Below are 17,132 nucleotides of genomic sequence, written 5' to 3' on the forward strand. Positions count from 1 at the left end.
GTCCTAAGAAATCATACTTAAGGAAATATGTTTAACCCTAACCTCACACAATGAAAGTACCCATGAAAAGTAAAAATGTTTGTATTAAATGTTTCTTTGAAAATTAATTTTAATATGCAAATGAGCTATACACTAATCGAATATGCCCAAAATACACCCACAGGCTTAATTTTTGCCTTTACTCCTACAATAAAACTTAACACAGTAAAATGAAAAATAACTTTTTTTGTATATGAACATGAGCGTCACACTTTGACTACTTCCTGAATACTGATTGCATGGGCAGAAACACCATACCCCTGGCAGGTACTACCAAGCCAGGCAGTTTTCGGCTAGTCTGAAAGCAACATTGCCATCTCCCATTGGCAGTAGATAATTGAATGGAGATTGGGCCGATATTTATCATACATATGGAGGGGACATATTCAATAAGTGTGGAGTATGGGTACTTTCATTGTGTAAAGTTTCATTTTGATAGGAGTAAAGGAAAAAAATGTGTTTGCCATGCATTATTAGCACACATCTCAGATTGATGAGAATTAAACATATTTCCTCAGGATTTCTATAGGACTTTGTTGTTCTGGACACCTCATAAAAATATTTTACAATTAGTTTGTCGTAAAACACTACTCTGCCTGGGCTACATAGTTCATGTTATTATTAGCTAGCGAATCAGATAAATCCCAACACTTCAGTCTTAAGAACGAACCTTATAGTTCTTCTGTTCTGATCCGTATGTCTATGTTCTGATCACTATTACTCGTGACTCTACCAAGATGGCCGACATATTACGCCAGCGTAGGACTCCCGGTTTCTATATCATGCGCAACTTCCGTCTATTCGTCCTCTTTCAACTGTGTGCGTGGTGTGAGACGGGAAGCCAAGATGAGGTGAGATTGAAATTGCAGTATTTTCTTATTTAAGCGTATTGTTTAATGTTGATTTTAACATGAGCAATGGTTCTGGCGTTTATATATGCTTTAAGTAATTCAAAAATGTAGTTGGTCGTGTTCACTGCTTAGGTTGGTAAAGCATACTAGATTAGCATAGCTAGCTAGCTAGCCTAGGTTATCGACCCTCATCTAGTCGCTAAAATCCGCTATAATCTGGTACTTAATTGCATATATATATGCGCCCTGGGTTTTTAGTTTAGTTTGGCATGATGTCTAAATGGAATATTTAGGGATATTTTCCCCAGATGAGGTCCCCGTTGCCTGTTTCCCTGGATTCTATACCCCGCCACCCATCTAACTCGTAACAAGCTAGGTGGTTGAAGACTAGGTTTCAAATGGACAGTATCTGTGATTAAAGAATCTTTTGCACTTTTTTTCACAGCAAAGTCTCAAGAGAAACGTTATATGAAGCTGTCCGCGAGGTCATGGCGGGCTCTGTGTCCAAGCCCAAAAAGTAAGTTGAGGCTTGGCTGACAGCTGGTCAAAAAAGGCTAACGTGGTAACTTTTTAATTCTCACTATGTATCAAACTGATTAGGTTTGATGAGGAAAAAAGTTGTATTTTTTTGTGCGAGCTTAACCATTGCAGAGCAACACATTGGTCACTCACTAATGATGCTTTCATTTTTAGGTTTTTGGAAACCGTGGAACTTCAAATTAGCTTGAAGAACTACGATCCCCAGAAGGACAAGCGTTTCTCTGGCACAGTCAGGTTTGGTACCTTTTTTTGATTCACCCAACTTTCTCCCTGTCCAACATGGATCCTGCCTGGCCTGTTTCTACTCGCTAGAGACGTAGTATAGGTTGATGTGCAGTTGCATGACTAGGCAGGCCATGGACAGACAGGGACGAACTGTACTGGGTAGTCTGACTGAGTCTCCCTCTTCCCTGGGTTGGCGAAGCAGACGGACCCCTACCCTGGGTCTTAAAACATGAGGGGAGGCAAAAGGGTGACTGGGCCTCAAAACCCGTCGCCCCGATGCCGACCAATTTTGCCATGTAATGTTGTCTGTGCTGTCGTCAGGACACCATCTGAGACGGTATGGGTAAGGTTTTGCTTTTACTGCCTTGTGGGGTTTGGAAAGGGATATAATCAAGATAAATGTATATTTAAGTTTAAAACTCACTTAGTGTTATGCAGAAGTCTTTCGAAGTATACAAAATGCAACACGGTATACCTAGTTAGAGGCTTTATGTCTTATAGAGAGGACTTTCACTTTTTTCACTATACTAAGTGTTAATTTAGTATCTGTAGTTTCCTAATATGACCGTTAGACACTGACAATACATAGCAGTTACAAATTTCCTGCAGTGCATTTTTTTAAATTAATATTACTATTATTGTCCATAATTGTTTTTATCAGTGGTCCTCATCTTTTTCCCCTGACAGGCTGAAGACCACACCACGCCCCAAGTTCTCAGTGTGTGTCCTGGGCGACCAGCAGCACTGCGATGAGGCCAAGGCTGCAGAGATGCCTCACATGGACGTTGAGGCCCTCAAGAAGCTCAACAAGAACAAAAAGATGGTGAAGAAGCTTGGTGAGTGAGAACAGGAATGTTTCAAGTGTAATCCTATCATGAATGACAAGGTGGTTTCTAAAGTGTAAAAACTCGCACAGGACATGCGAGATGTAGATCTGATGTCTATCTAAGAAGCATTTAATAAGATTGGCACTCACTATAGCCAGTCCCACCAAGCAGTTGTACATCAAGCAGGAGGAGTTCCGTAACTTGATGAGGAAATGTTGTTATAATTAGAGAATTACAGGAAATCCCGGAGGGCCTTCTGTATGATCTTGAATTTGATAGTGAAGGCTTTTGGTATAGAACAGTGTGTGTTCATACAGTCATGGTTCTCTCTCTCTGATTTTCAGCCAAGAAGTACGATGCCTTCCTGGCCTCTGAGTCGCTGATTAAACAGATCCCACGTATTCTCGGACCCGGGCTGAACAAGGCTGGCAAGTTCCCCTCTCTGCTCACCCACAACGAGAACCTCAACACCAAGGTCGATGAGGTCAAGTCCACCATCAAGTTCCAGATGAAGAAGGTATGCTCTCCCAGAACCCACCATGTTTGGTCAAATATATTCATTCATTGTTCATGTGTAGAGTTAAAATATTACCGTGTGTCAGAACCACAAAAGTGCCTGAATCCAGCCCCAGACTCCTGGGCCTTGACATGCGTCTTGGGTGAGCTGGTCACAAGGGGACCGTTTCAAGTACAGGTGTGAATGCACCCAAGACGCATTGAGATCAGGTAGTCCGGGCTGCATATGGCTGCATGACTTACTCAACCGACCACCTCTGCATGAGCAGAAGTATGTACGCAGAGCTGGCTTTGTCCACAATGACTGAATTTAAAAAAATGAATTTCATGTGCATTAAGGTTAATTCCAATAATACACTAATTTGGTCTGACAAACTTACTGGACTGGGCATCCCCCCTTCCTTTCCTCCAAGCTTGCTGGTTTTAGTTCTGGCAAATACTCAAAATAATGTAGGGCCATAATTGGCAAGTTATTAGTCCTCAAGTGAATTCCAATCTCAAGTGGTCAATTTTCATGCTAGGTGTGAACTGACATACCTGGAGCTGCTCACTTGTGATCACCTCACCCAGGGTGCACCCTAATGCCAGGTGTGAAGTGTCTAACTTCGAGCATGGTGTGCAAATAATGACCTGGTCCAGCATATGTTTATGAAGGGACAGTTACTTGAAGCTGTAGATCCTCAGATGTGTAATCATTGGTGCTGAAATAAGATAAAGGCATCAATTAGTCTCAATTAAATGTAAACGTAATCCAGACTAGTTGAAATGGGAAGCAAATTGTATACTGTCAACGGTAGAAACAGAATATTGGCTGTGTTTAACTGACGACTGCTGTGCTGTCCCCCCTGTAGGTGCTGTGTCTTGCCGTGGCTGTGGGCCATGTGAAGATGACCGAGGAGGAGCTGGTCTACAACATCCACCTGTCCGTCAATTTCCTGGTGTCCCTGCTGAAGAAGAACTGGCAGAACGTGAGGGCGCTCTACATCAAGAGCACCATGGGAAAGCCCCAGCGCCTCTACTAGAGCACTGTGGTTCCCGCTGGTTTTGTACAAATAAAAACAAAAACGTGGAAGAATCTCGACTGTGTTGTGATTCCTGTATAAATAAACATTCCCTCTTGAATGGACTATAAACGTCATCCTGCTTGATAGAAGTGCTAGTGGACAGTCCTGTGCTGAATGCATCTTGCGCCTACCTCTTTTTTTTTATGGCTACCTTGCTACAAACATATTACAATATCAAGGCAGGCAATTATAAGAAACTTAAGTTATCATACAGTATGGTGTAATTCTCAATCAACAATAATGTGTTTACTGTCAATATCCGGACGGTTGTGTGTGATCACAAATGCAGGTGGATTCTCATATATTTGGGTGTACAGGTGATACTCATGAAGCGCTGAGGTTTTTAGGCTCTGAAGGTGAAAGCCATTTGCTGTACGGGTTTACGTCCCTGACGGAGTCTTATGTCTAGCTACTAATGAGATTATCTCTCAGTGGCAGGTTGACGGTTACAGGCAGAGGAATCAATGCAAGTTATATTTTAAATGAACTCGCTTTCTCAAACCATTTTTCAACGACAGCAAATGTCCTTCGTTACGATAAGAAGCTGCTGACTTTGCATGTTGCCTGGTATCTCGCCACTGACTGGCTACGACCTGTGCTGCCTCAATTGCAGGTACGGTTCGGTTCTGTCACATTAGCATTTAGCTCACCTGTGATCAGAGTTGCACCAGGTGAGGGAAAATATGAGGCGCTAAAAAAACAAGCAGGGACTTAATCTGCTGGGACATTACAGGAGAAGTGTGTTAGGAAACTGGCCGACTTGTTGCATTTTTTAACTAGAGTTGGTCTCAGTGCAGCACTTGCCACTGTCAAGATAACTCATTTTTTCCACAGCATTTCGGTTGTGGTGCCACCCATCCTGTGATCCCATGCCTTGCTAATTGTTATGAAGTACGATGAGTGTGCAGGTTAGTGTATGACCTTGGGATACCAGGGAAATTGTTTAAGATAATAAAAGAACGCGATTGAAAATAAAGAATTAAATTCCAAATATTGTTTAATATACACAATATTATATTATTATTTTGCAGCAAATGATATAACTTTATATGATTTGGGTTATAAAACTAAAATGTGTGGACATGTCAGATAGATGTCGCTCGGTTGACTACTGTTACTTGTTCTACCAGCAGTATGACGGCACCGTAAAGGCTGTGCCTTTGAATAGCAGGGATGATAGCAGTGAAGAGGACAGTGATGAAGGTTGGTTAACAAATCAAAGATATCAATCAATCATTGGTGACAATCAAACATTGCGCAACAAACAGACTACAGATAGTTGTGTATATTTCAAATGCCTTGAATACGAAAACAATATTGTCTTTGCACTATGCACAGTTTTATTGTCCGGTCTATGTCATGTACATTGATACACCAGAAACGCTTTCCAATTACATTCAGACCGATGCAAGTAAAATGCAGGACTTTCAAGGGCATATGATTCATCTTAGTCAATTGGATTTCTGCTTGCAGATGCTAAACATGAAAGCCTGATTGCTTCTCTTAGTCAGCTCTCTATTCTGGAGCGTCTTGGCCCAAGCAGGTGAGCACTGAACTCTGACCCTGACTCTGATCAGGGTCCGATCCAGTCGAGGGTCAGTCGAGCAGCCTGTGTGCAAAAATCACTACTCATTTAGTCATTATAAGATTATTTATTAAGCTATTTTATATTTCTTTATTATAAATTTATTTATATAAATATTCATACTTACTTCCTGTCTGTACTGCATTTAGAGGTGAAATCAGTTAATCAAATGGTTATTGTTGGTGATTTTGATCATTCCGACATCCCTTGAACTTTGACCTTTCTGCCTCCACAAAAGTGATGAGATGACTGAAGGGGAAGTGGAGGTAAGGCCTTATAAGAGACTCAGTTATTCTCGCATTCTCTGGTTGTGTGACTGTGTACAGACAAGCACCTTTATACCTGTGATAGAGATAGACCTGCTGCCATTTGCCAGTCTATGTTTTTTTCTTCTTATGTGGAATGAATGTAAGAATATGACATGGAATGCAATGTGATCTTATTATTTTATATCAGTGCCATACCAAAAACTCCTTCAGTAGTCATACATCCAGCATCTCTCTCTCTCTCTCTCTCTCTCTCTCTCTCTCTCTCTCTCTCTCTCTCTGTCTCTCTAAATGTATACATCCCTCCATCCATCCGTCCCCCTCTCTCTGTGCAGAGTGCATTCTCTCAGCTCACCATGGCCTTCCGCTGTGACCAGTTCACGCTGAGCCAGCGCCTGCAGGCGGAGGAGCACGCGCGCAACAAGGCAGAGGAGAACCTCCAGGTGGAACTGCAGCGGGGCAAAGAAGCAGTGGAGGTAACTGACCAGGGGCAAAGAGGCAGTGGAGATAACTCATTAGGGGCAAAGAGGCAATAGGGGTAACTAACCATGGGCAAAGAGGCAGCAGGGGTAACTGACCAGGGGCAAAGAGGCAGCAGGGGTAACTGACCAGGGGCAAAGAGGCAGTAGGGGTAACTGACCAGGGGCAAAGAGGCAGCAGGGGTAACTGACCAGGGGCAAAGAGGCAGTAGGGGTAACTTACCAGGGGCAAAGAGGCAGTAGGGGTAACTTACCAGGGGCAAAAAGGCAGTAGGGGTAAATAATCAAGGAAATGGAGGTAGCCAAACAAGGACTGATCCCTTTGCTGTGTTGGTGATGTAAAATAATCTGATTCATCCGTCCTCAACCCTTCCAGCTGTTATTATTTATTATAAGATCAAATGCCAAATACCTGTAAATGCATGTTAAATGCATACACGCATGCTTGTGTAACTGTTCACCTACCTGTGAGTTATAAATCTTTGTTTGAGCGATGTGTTTATTCATCATTCCTCATGTGACTCCACAGGCACTAAAGGACATGTGTTTGGACAGCAAGCGCTACCAATTTCTCCAGAAGCTGGAGTTAACCCTGGATATCCTGGGAGGAACCGTAGAGCAGGTGGCCAGAACCTCTGAGGTACTGGGAGCTGTCCATCAGGTACATACTGTGCACTGCCTCTCTCTGTTGACAATCAGTAAATGCTGTTTATTTAGATTTGCTTTGGATTTTCTTTATTTTCGTAACAGTCAGTCCCTTAATAGAGAGTTATATTTAAAGCATTATAAAGTACTAAGATCATTCTTTTTTTCATTGCTATGCATTTGTATGTCAGTGTTAAAGGATGAACATTGGTTGGTCATGTTGTGTGTAAAAATGGATTGGGTTAAGTATGGATAATTGGCAACATTAAGCTTAAAATACGGGCATTGGTCGGACATATAGATTATAGGCATTAGTCAGACATATAGATTATGGGCATTGGTTGGACATACAGATTATGGGCATTGGTTGGACATATAGATTATGGGCATTGGTTTGACATGTAGATTATGGGCATTGGTTTGACATGTAGATTATGGGCATTGGTCAGACATATAGATTATGGGCATTGGTTTGACATGTAGATTATGGGCATTGGTTTGACATGTAGATTATGGGCATTGGTTGGACATGTAGATTATGGGCATTGGTTGGACATGTAGATTATGGGCATTGGTTGGACATGTAGATTATGGGCATTGGTTGGACATGTAGATTATGGGCATTGGTCAGAAATATAGATTATGGGCATTGGTTTGACATGTAGATTATGGGCATTGGTTTGACATGTAGATTATGGGCATTGGTTGGACATGTAGATTATGGGCATTGGTTGGACATGTAGATTATGGGCATTGGTTTGACATGTAGATTATGGGCATTGGTCAGAAATATAGATTATGGGCATGGGTTGCGAGGTCTTCTGTGTGTCCTGTGTGTGCCAATAGGTTATGGGCATTGATTGGGCATTGGTTGTAAGGTGTTCTCTGTGCCCTGTGTGTGTCAGGAGGCCAAAGTGAGCCGAGCAGTGGAGCTGATGGTGGCCCACGTGGAGAACCTGCGGCAGCAGCACGACAGGCACTCCGTCGAGCTGGTGGAGACCAAGAAGATGATGAGAAAAAGCGCTTCCTTTGACCAGCCGCTGCCCGACCTCCAAGGCGAGTCTGATCCCGCAGGAGCGCTCAAAGCTGAATCCACAGCAGAACTCACAACAGAACCCATAGCAGTATTCACAGCAGAACCCACAGCAGTATTCACAGCAGAACCCACAGCAGTATTCACAGCAGAACCCACAGCAGTATTAACAGCAGAACCCACAGCAGTATTCACATTAGTATTCACAGAAAGACCCACAGCTGTATTCACTGCAGAACCCACAGCAGTATTCACAGCAGTATACACAGCAGTATACACAGCAGAACCCACAGCAGTATTCACAGCAGTATACACAGCAGTATACACAGAAAGACCCACAGCTGTATTCACAGCAGAACCCACAGCAGTATACACAGAAAGACCCACAGCTGTATTCACAGTAGTATTCACAACAGTCTCTCTCTCTGTCTCTCTCTCTTATTGCAGAAGAAATTGAAATACGAGTGAGGTCCAACAAAGACACAGGAAAGGTAATTAACACTTCAGACTGTTGCTGTTTCAGTCCCTTTTGTGTGGTAGAATTCTCCTTTCTGACATAAATGACATCATCATGTTTAAAATTACATAATGCCTTTGGTTTGTGTCTATGCTGTCTGTGTTTTTTTTCTTTTGCAGTTCAATTTGCGCCGCCGAGTCAGTGCATCTGTTATTACAAAGGAGAGTCTAAACCAGGTATGTTTTAAATGTGACACTGAAGATTAAGATGAATTGATTTGGCCCACAGGGAAATTAAACTTTGGTATAACCTCATTCATTTAGTGGAATGTAGCCCTGTAACTTAATTTTTTTTACATTGTGTAATTAGGAGGTCAATAAACCAAAAGAAAAAGAGAGCCAGGACGAAGTGATATTTGAAGAAAAGGTCACTCAGAACCCAGCAGCCCTGTCCCAGGTGACCAACCTCAAGGCTGACAGTAATCCCAAGATGGAGGACGTGGAGTGTGCATCCGTGGAGGACAGGTAAAATGGAGCTCTTAGTGACAACATCCTCTCACCTGTGCTCTGACTTCTTCTTTCTGTAACTTTGCGTCAGGTTGGGTTGAAACTGACCACTCAGGCTCCTGTTTTCAATGGGTGGGCTGATAGATGACGTGTGTGGTGCTTGTGTTGTGTCTACCTGCCTTATGAATCACCAAGCCCATGTAAATGTAGCATCAGAACCATTGGGATATTTTTAATAAAGTTTCTGTTCTGGAAATTTAAATCAAACATTGCACTTGCTGAAATTCCACAGTTTGCTGTTTTGGGTCGGTATTATGAAATCAACAAATTATTGTCTCTCAACATTGCGCTTTATTGACCTCCATTTCCCTGGACTTGTAGACAACATGTTTCTCCAGTAGAGGGCGCCATAGATGCTGTTATCGTACCGACCCCGTCAGACGTGTCTCCCAGGGCGTGTCCAGGGCCTTCCACAGTCTCCAATCATGATGAGGTAAACCCACAGATCCCCAACAGGTAGGCACTAGCAGAGACCCCCCTCAACAGAACAGGTCAGCAGTAACTCTGATATGAGTGTTGAGTGTTATGTGTTAGTTTTCAGTTGCATTGAGCAGATTTTATTTCTAGTTATTAATATATATATGAACATGAATGATAGAGTTACACTTGTTGTAGCTGTCATTCTGTGAATGATTTTTTAAATTAATGGTTAGTTAATGGTTAATAACATGGAGATGGGGTTATCGGCCTGGCATTGCCTTAACTGCTCTCTGCCAGCTGAACTGCAGTTGGAACCTGAGTGTGTACTATTCCTGTTTTAATGCCAGTGTTTTAACTAAATATGCTTCCTAGTTCATCCCTCTCTTGTGCCTAGACTGTCCCAGAGAGCCCTCAGAAGGATGCGAAGGAGCAAATCCGAGCTGGATGGGTACTCGTCCAGAAGAAAAAGAGAAGGGCACAGCCACAGTGACTCTGAAATTAGTGCCACCAGCCCGTAAGTGGCATGGGGGGTTGGTCACTCTAGGCAGAAGTTTAAAAACATCTTTGGGATAATTAAATAACGATTTCTTTCATCTGGTTCGTCACAGTTTACCTCGCATCTTTGGCAGGCAGCGCCTGGTAGTGCACTGGCTGGATCACTGCCGCTGGATACTAACCGCCGTCTACCTCACCATTCTGGCATCCATTCTACTGCTAGCCATTTTCTTCTGGTTCCTGCGAACGCCGGTTCTTTGGATGTGAGCACACTTGCCACAGTTTACAAAATATTTCTGCATAGGACAGAACTGTGCTAAATAGCAAGAACATTTTAATTTATTTGTATTTATTAAGTATCATTGACCTCCTTAGACTTGCAGGAAAATTTACTTTATGTTAGTATTTTTGTTAACTCATTGGAGTTAAATTTGGCAGTGATTGAATTAATGTAAATAAACTCTTTCAAGGTTTCGGATAAACACGCTGTCTACTGTGTCTGTGTCTGTGTCTGATGTATGGTTGCAGTATGTGACTGTACTTAAAGACAGAGTACTTGAAACTTAAGCTTTCCTTTGTATTGTGTGATACAGTTGTTCTGGTGATGCTGCAGTGGATTGATATACACTGATGGCAGGGACATCATGTAATTGCTGGTCTGACACACATATTTGAACGATATTTTTAAATATTTTAGGAAGGCCCCAACAACAGTATTGACAATATACTTTTTTTTATTATAAACGTACAAACAGTAATTCGATACTACAAGGTTAGTACAAGGCAACACATACAGTGGTCTTTGAAATAAGTATAATCTATTTGTGCTTTCCGTTTGGACATCCACACAGCACTCAGGAAACCTCATGCTTAAGATGCACAACAATACAATCAATAGCAGCATCAAGCAAAAACAAAAGCATTAAATATCAGGTATTAAATAAAGTTTACTAAATATCTGCAGCATTTAAATACTTGATTAAATAAGTAGAAGGCAGCCAAAGAACTATAAAAGAACTAATAATCATGTCAGGCTCTACGCAGAGAAAGAGTGTACCAGACACATGACATGTGGGGGTTCTTGAATTTGCACTTTTCTTAAACTCTGTAAAAACTTTATAGAGTGGCAGTGATAAAAAGCCTGGTCAACAGTGTGTACTGGTGTGTGTGGTTGGGTATAAATATATCCAAAAATAAATACATCGGCAGCAAGCCTTACAAAGAAGTCTCAGACTTTAAAATTTTAAGATATACGTCAATTCATAAATATTGGTCATTTGTGCCTTAATGCCATTTAAATCAATGACTCAGCACCGGTCAGTGTAATCACACTTCGTATTCTACCAGAGGGTATATTGGAGTCACTCTGACTCATTCACACCAAATGTTAAATAAATAACAGTCTCCGGTTGTGTGTGTACGAGGGTAGTGAGCAACATGCGCCATTTTGGACCCACTGGGCTTAAACCTGACTCACAATCTCAGCATCCTCCTTTTCAAGCCACTGCAAGGGAATTCTGTCCGGAGCACTAAGAAGTTCTGTCAGGAGCGCTCGGGAGTTCCATCCGGAGCGTTCAGGAGTTCCGTCAGGAGCACTGGGCTTAAACCTGACTCACAATCTCAGCATCCTCCTCTTCAAACCACTGCAGGGGAGTTCCGTCCGGAGCTCTCTGCAGGATGACCTTCAGTGGGGCCTGAGGAACATCGAAACATGTCTTAATGTTTAAGCAAGTGTCGTATGACCACATTTAACATCACATCTTATAACAAACTAAAGACACAGCCTAACGATCTTAACAACCACTTGTTATATATTCATCGAAATCAAATGTTTAAAACACAAAACCTTCTGTCTGAATCTTTGCTAAATGCCGGTGTTTAGATTTATCTAAGTGGTATGAGTGCACACTTGACTCAACAGTGACAAGGCGCGGCGCCGGTGTTTACCTGTTTCTGTGCGTGGGCCTGCCCATAAGCCGGAGGCTCGCGGTTGGGGGCCCGTTTCACGCGGAGCGACCCCTGCCTTACGAGCGGTAGTGGGCGCGGCCCCCGGAGGCTGTTATTCCGCTGATGCCACGACTTCAGCTCCTCGCACACTATTTCCCGCGGCAAAAGCAGCCGGCTGGCATGGGTGGGGTACTCCTTCAGCGAGGGGGTGCGCACCAGTCGGGTGTAGGCGGGTGGTGGTGGCTTGACTGCTCTTTTGGGCAAGGGGACGTCCTTAGGGGAGCTGTTGTTTGGGACAGCAGGTCTGGCGGGGGAAGGGGGGTCCACACGTAGTTTGCCCATCTCTGCCTCGAGAGATGAGCCTTCTTTTGCTGCAACCCTGAGGCCGTTAGGTGTTGGATGCTGCTGGTTGTTCTTGAAGTTGTTGGCATTATTGATGGATGCTGGGTAGTGCTGATTGTTCTTGTTATTGAGGGCGTCGTTGTTGGTCCCTGGGATGCGCTGGTTGTTCCTGTTGACGTTGGCCTCGTTGTTAGGCGCTGGACGCTGCCCGTTGTGTTGCCCATTGTTCTTGAAGCCGTGGGCTTCTCCGGCAGGGGTCCCTTTGAGCTGTGAGCTGAGGTGGTATGCGTATGGCGGCGGGATGGGTTTTCCGGTCTTCACCGATCCCTCACGGCAGGGTGAGCTGGCGTAGGATGGCACGGAATGCTCGGAGCTGCTTTCCTCGGAGCTCGACTGGCACAGGCGCAGAGGCGAGTATTCCGGCGAGGCCACGGCCAGCTCGCCCACACGGCGTCGTGGCAACCTTGGCCGCTCGCGACCCTGGTCAGGGCTGAAGGTTCCAAAGTCGGGCTTGCTCTTAGGAAGCCTGTAGATGGTGAGAAAAGTGGAACAAAAAATAAATCCAGTGGCCTCTGCTTTTTTACTTTTTTATTTTATGCTAAACATATAAGTGACTACAGCTGAAGTTTAGCTAGAGGATTTGGTCATTGGCAATGCCAGGGTAAATGGCTTAATTCTAGCTGTTACTTCTTAAGCTATTATGTCTATTTTTGTCTGTATACAGTAACATTAATCTGGTATGAGAACGGATGCTTTCTAATTTCTTTTTGCAGTTCCCAAGCGGCCTTACATGCTGTAAATCTGTCAATCTGGAAATATTCTAATACCATTTTAATATGGCTTCATCATATTGTATTTCCCAGTGCATCCATGGCCTGTAGTCAACGGCCTGTCTTGTCATGGAAGGTGTCATGACAGTGACAGTGAATGAATGGCCTGTTGTCATAGCAGCAGTGTCTCACCTGAAGGACTGTGAGAGCTGGCGGCGTACAGGCAGCTCTGGGGTGGAGGGGGCACTCATGGAGACGGTGGGCGACAGTGCCAGGTTTCTCATGGAGACCAGCTGCATAGGCGGCGGCAGGTCCGCCAGGTGCAGGTTCACATCAGCCTGGACAGGGGTACCCGAGGGGCTGCTGCTTGGGCAGAGAGGAGAGAGAGAGGGATTACACACCTGAATGACACAACTGGATTTCCCCCACCTTGTTCCGCTCTTTAAGAATAGGTATCATGAAATGCCTCTATTTGAGGAACTTGTGAAGATATCTGTTCATCAGCACTTGTGTTTCTTAGCTCTGAAGCCCATCCATACACCAGTTTAAAGCCCTAGGATCATAGCTTTAATTCCTGGGTCCACATGTACCAGTAGAACCTGTTTCTGCCTAATAAGAAGTAAACTTGTTTGGGTAATAAGGTCCCTCTTAATTTATTAAATCTGACTTTCTAAACGTTATAAACGACTGCAAATAATAGAAATGTGCATCTCCTCTCTCTGAATCTCAGCTCAGATGGTGCCTAATAAGAAGTAAACTTGTTTGGGTAAAAAGGTCACTCTTAATTTATTAAATACGACTCATAATAAAGGTAATGTGCACGTCCGCTCTCTGAATCTCAGCTCGGATGGTGACTGTGACTGTGTACCTGGAGCGGCTGCTGCTGGCTGAGGTGGGCTTCTTGCTCTTCTGGTACGGCTGGTCCAGGCTGGACTCGCTCCAGGGCGAGTTCTGGACGGGGCATCGCTGGAACTCCAGGCTGGAGGTGGAGTTCTGGATGGGGCATCGCTGGAACTCCAGGCTGGAGGTGGAGTTCTTGATGGGGCATCGCTGGAACTCCAGGCTGGAGGTAGAGTTCTGGATGGGGCATCGCTGGTACTCCAGGCTGGAGGTGGAGCTGGTCACGCTCAGGGAGACGCTCTGGGAGCTGGGGTACGTGGAGTGTGACGGGCTCAGGGATGAACGGGGAGATCCGGCTAAACTCTGCACCAATGACGGGCTGAAGTCACTCTCTAAGGATGCAGGGGGAGAAGAAGATGTTCAATGCACTGTAAAATAAGCCTATTTTGACATTCAGGAACATTTAGCAGATGTATATCTGTTCGATTCAGTGGTTCAAGCTATTTTTGTATCAACCAGGATTTCAGTTGTGATCAGCGAACATCTCTTAATTGACAAATGATTCAGCAGACTAACAACATGTCTTTGGTTAGTAAAAACTGAATCTTAACTCAAGCCATACCTCTTGCCCAAAGATGCTATACAAACATTAACCCTTTGAAGTGAGCACCAAAGACGGTAAATTTGATATGAAATATAAATGTGAACTAAAGTTGTTATTAGTCTATAAGCTAATGTTATTAGCTTATTCTCTTACCATCATCCATTGCAGCAGCATCAGAGAGGGAGCTGTCATCTGAAATGCTCAAGTCTGAGAGCAAACACAGAAAGCAAACACACCAAGGCGATCAGCGATGAGTGAACAATAAAACACACATACATCCATCACTGGGTTCTCTACAGAGCTACAGCACACCTGACCTAGTTTCAAAAGCCTAGCTGAATTTACATACAGGTGCGCAGCACATTTATCCAAAGCAGCTCAGATGACAGGCAGCGCATACGGACATGGGTGGCTTGGGTGGCATGGAACCAGTGTGGGTGGGATTTCTCATGCCAAGTGGCGCCAGGTGTGCTACATGAGTTATTAATACTACATGACCTTAACTGGTGTGAGTCAAATGTAGTTATAATGGTATAATGTTTCCCCTTTGTGTGCACATGTATATCTGTGTGTGTGCTTGTGTGTGCATATGTGTGTGCACGCTTGGGTGTGCATATATGTGTGTGTGCATATGTTTAGGTGTGTGTGTGTGTGTGTGTGTGTGTGTGTGTGTGTGTGTGTGTGTGTTTGTGTGTTTGTGTGTGTGTGTGTGTGTGTGTGTGTGTGTGTGTGTGTGTGTGTGTGTGTGCATATATCTCACCTCTCTGTTTGGCGTGGCACGTCTGTGGTGTTTGGCATCCGTGGCGTACGCGGTGCTGGAAGACGGCCTCCTGCAGGTCCCTCATCTTCCTCTCCTGGCGCTTGCACTGCTGCACGCGGCCCTTCTTCACCGACTTGCTCAGGTTCTCCTCCAGCAGGAGCCCCCGCGCCGCCTCACAGATCTTCCCCTGCAGGAACAGCTCGGCCTCCAGAGACTGGAGCACGGACTCCTACAGGCCACGCAATAGGAAATACAGATTTAGTTTCTTTATTTGTGTCATATATACAATGGCATACTTGCTTTGTGGTTGTATTATAAGTTTTATAATATTTTTTTCTTTCGTTAATAGTCATATTTCATGAATACATATGTTGTCAATAGACAGAAAATGACAGTAATAATCCTTGATTATCGTCCAAGCTTCCAGATTCTCAGGCAATATCTATGATAAACCTAAACAGTCAGATTCAGATTTCCAGCTCTTTAGCTTAGAATTTCGGTAAAGTAGCGTAGCAATGTTACTATTGACCCATCTACGGTGGCCTGTATGTGTCAAAACAGGTAACATGAACCTGTGTTCTTCCCACCTCTCCATCCTGGTGAATGAGCCCCTCGTCCAGTTTGAAAGATGTTCCGACCCGACGGCGGATCTGCGGAGGTTTCTGGTCGGAGCCCAGAGGGTAGTCAGGCGACAGCTTCCCTGTCAACTCCTAGCAAACACAGCATCGAATGGGACATGAGACCTCTCTTAGAAACCACAATATGTTTATTACATTTACATCTACATTAAGTCATTTAGCAGACGCTTTTGCCCAAAGCGACATACAAGGGAATGAACAGTCAAGCTAAGAGCAATAAAACCTGGTGTAACAATAAATATTATTCAAAAATAAATATAATTCAGCCCGGCTTTTCCAATTCTGGAGAGCATGACAGTTTGCTGTGTCTAGACTACCGTAAATATACCTAATATTAGATCGTTAATCACAATCCAGTGAAAGATCGACTTCAGAAATTCTACATCTAGGTCTTACAACAACGAAAATACTTTTAAAGCAAGTATTTATGACATTTGCAATTGTACTGAAATGTCAGACAGTCAAACATGTTTATGCACCAAGTAAAACAATGAAGCAATGTCAATGAAAGGCCAATTTGTAAGAGATGAGCTGATAACCAAAACAAAAAAATTTGCATTGACTTCTGAGAAAGTTCCTCATGGGCCTGTGCCACTGGGTATTTGCGTAAGTAATGGCACTCGCAAAATGCCTCCACGGCCTAGTTGTTTTGTCCGCGTCAGATTTATAGTCTCCCTTCAGTCTGAGTTAGCGCAGGGGAGCTTGAGGAACTTATAAAGAAACATCTGTTCCCCCCGGCCCTGCCAGGCTGCTGGCGTGCCGGCCCAACACATTGGCGCTGTGTGGTAAACAAAAGCCTTTCATTAGGGGGCTCACTGATTTACAGTCAGGATTGCAGAGCTGTGCTCTCTCTATAAGGGGCCACCACACACAACACACAACAATCTCCACACAACACACAACAATCCCCACCACACAACACACAACAATCTCCACACAACACACAACAATCTCCACAAAACACACAACCGTCTCCACACAACACACAACAAACTCCACATAACACACAACAATCCCCACCACACAACACACAACACACAACCTTCTCCACACAACACACAACCATCTCCACACAACACACAACCATCTCCACACAACACACAACAATCTCCACACAACACACAACACACAACCATCTTCACACAACACAACCTTCTCCACACATCAAACCACCATCCCCACGGCACACAACCATCTCACAGGGGACGAGCATGGGCGATTAT

The 17,132-nt window shown here is 44.0% G+C and overlaps 2 protein-coding genes across 2 annotated transcripts in view; one reads left to right on the plus strand and one right to left on the minus strand.

The window, feature by feature from the left end:
• Positions 1-840: 840 nt before the first annotated feature.
• Positions 841-4,073, plus strand: rpl10a (ribosomal protein L10a). The gene is made up of 6 exons (XM_080832740.1): positions 841-890; positions 1,336-1,407; positions 1,584-1,664; positions 2,343-2,491; positions 2,827-2,999; positions 3,850-4,073. The coding sequence occupies exons 1-6, from the start codon at positions 886-888 to the stop codon at positions 4,018-4,020; spliced, it is 651 nt and encodes a 216-aa protein (XP_080688866.1). The 5' UTR covers positions 841-885; the 3' UTR covers positions 4,021-4,073.
• Positions 4,074-11,609: 7,536 nt separating this feature from the next.
• inavaa (innate immunity activator a) overlaps positions 11,610-17,132 on the minus strand; it is a gene marked incomplete at its 3' end in the record, with an annotated part of 7,232 nt that continues 1,709 nt past the window's right edge. Inside the window, exons 3-9 of the mRNA XM_080858570.1 lie at positions 15,859-15,981; positions 15,272-15,500; positions 14,665-14,718; positions 13,936-14,299; positions 13,260-13,430; positions 11,956-12,823; positions 11,610-11,702 (exon numbers count right to left, since the gene is read on the minus strand). Of these exons, the coding sequence (XP_080714696.1) occupies positions 11,610-11,702; positions 11,956-12,823; positions 13,260-13,430; positions 13,936-14,299; positions 14,665-14,718; positions 15,272-15,500; positions 15,859-15,981 (1,902 nt within the window). The remainder of the gene's footprint in view (positions 11,703-11,955; positions 12,824-13,259; positions 13,431-13,935; positions 14,300-14,664; positions 14,719-15,271; positions 15,501-15,858; positions 15,982-17,132) is intronic.

The sequence above is a fragment of the Sprattus sprattus genome, assembly GCF_963457725.1.
Source record: "Sprattus sprattus genome assembly, chromosome: 2".
NCBI lineage: Eukaryota > Metazoa > Chordata > Actinopteri > Clupeiformes > Clupeidae > Sprattus > Sprattus sprattus.

Bases quoted from the DNA above. Each gene is read 5' to 3' on its own strand.
- rpl10a (XM_080832740.1), top strand. The intron at 1,408-1,583 runs GTAAGTTGAGGC...TTTCATTTTTAG, and splicing joins TCTGTGTCCAAGCCCAAAAA to GTTTTTGGAAACCGTGGAAC. The intron at 1,665-2,342 runs GTTTGGTACCTT...TTCCCCTGACAG, and splicing joins CGTTTCTCTGGCACAGTCAG to GCTGAAGACCACACCACGCC.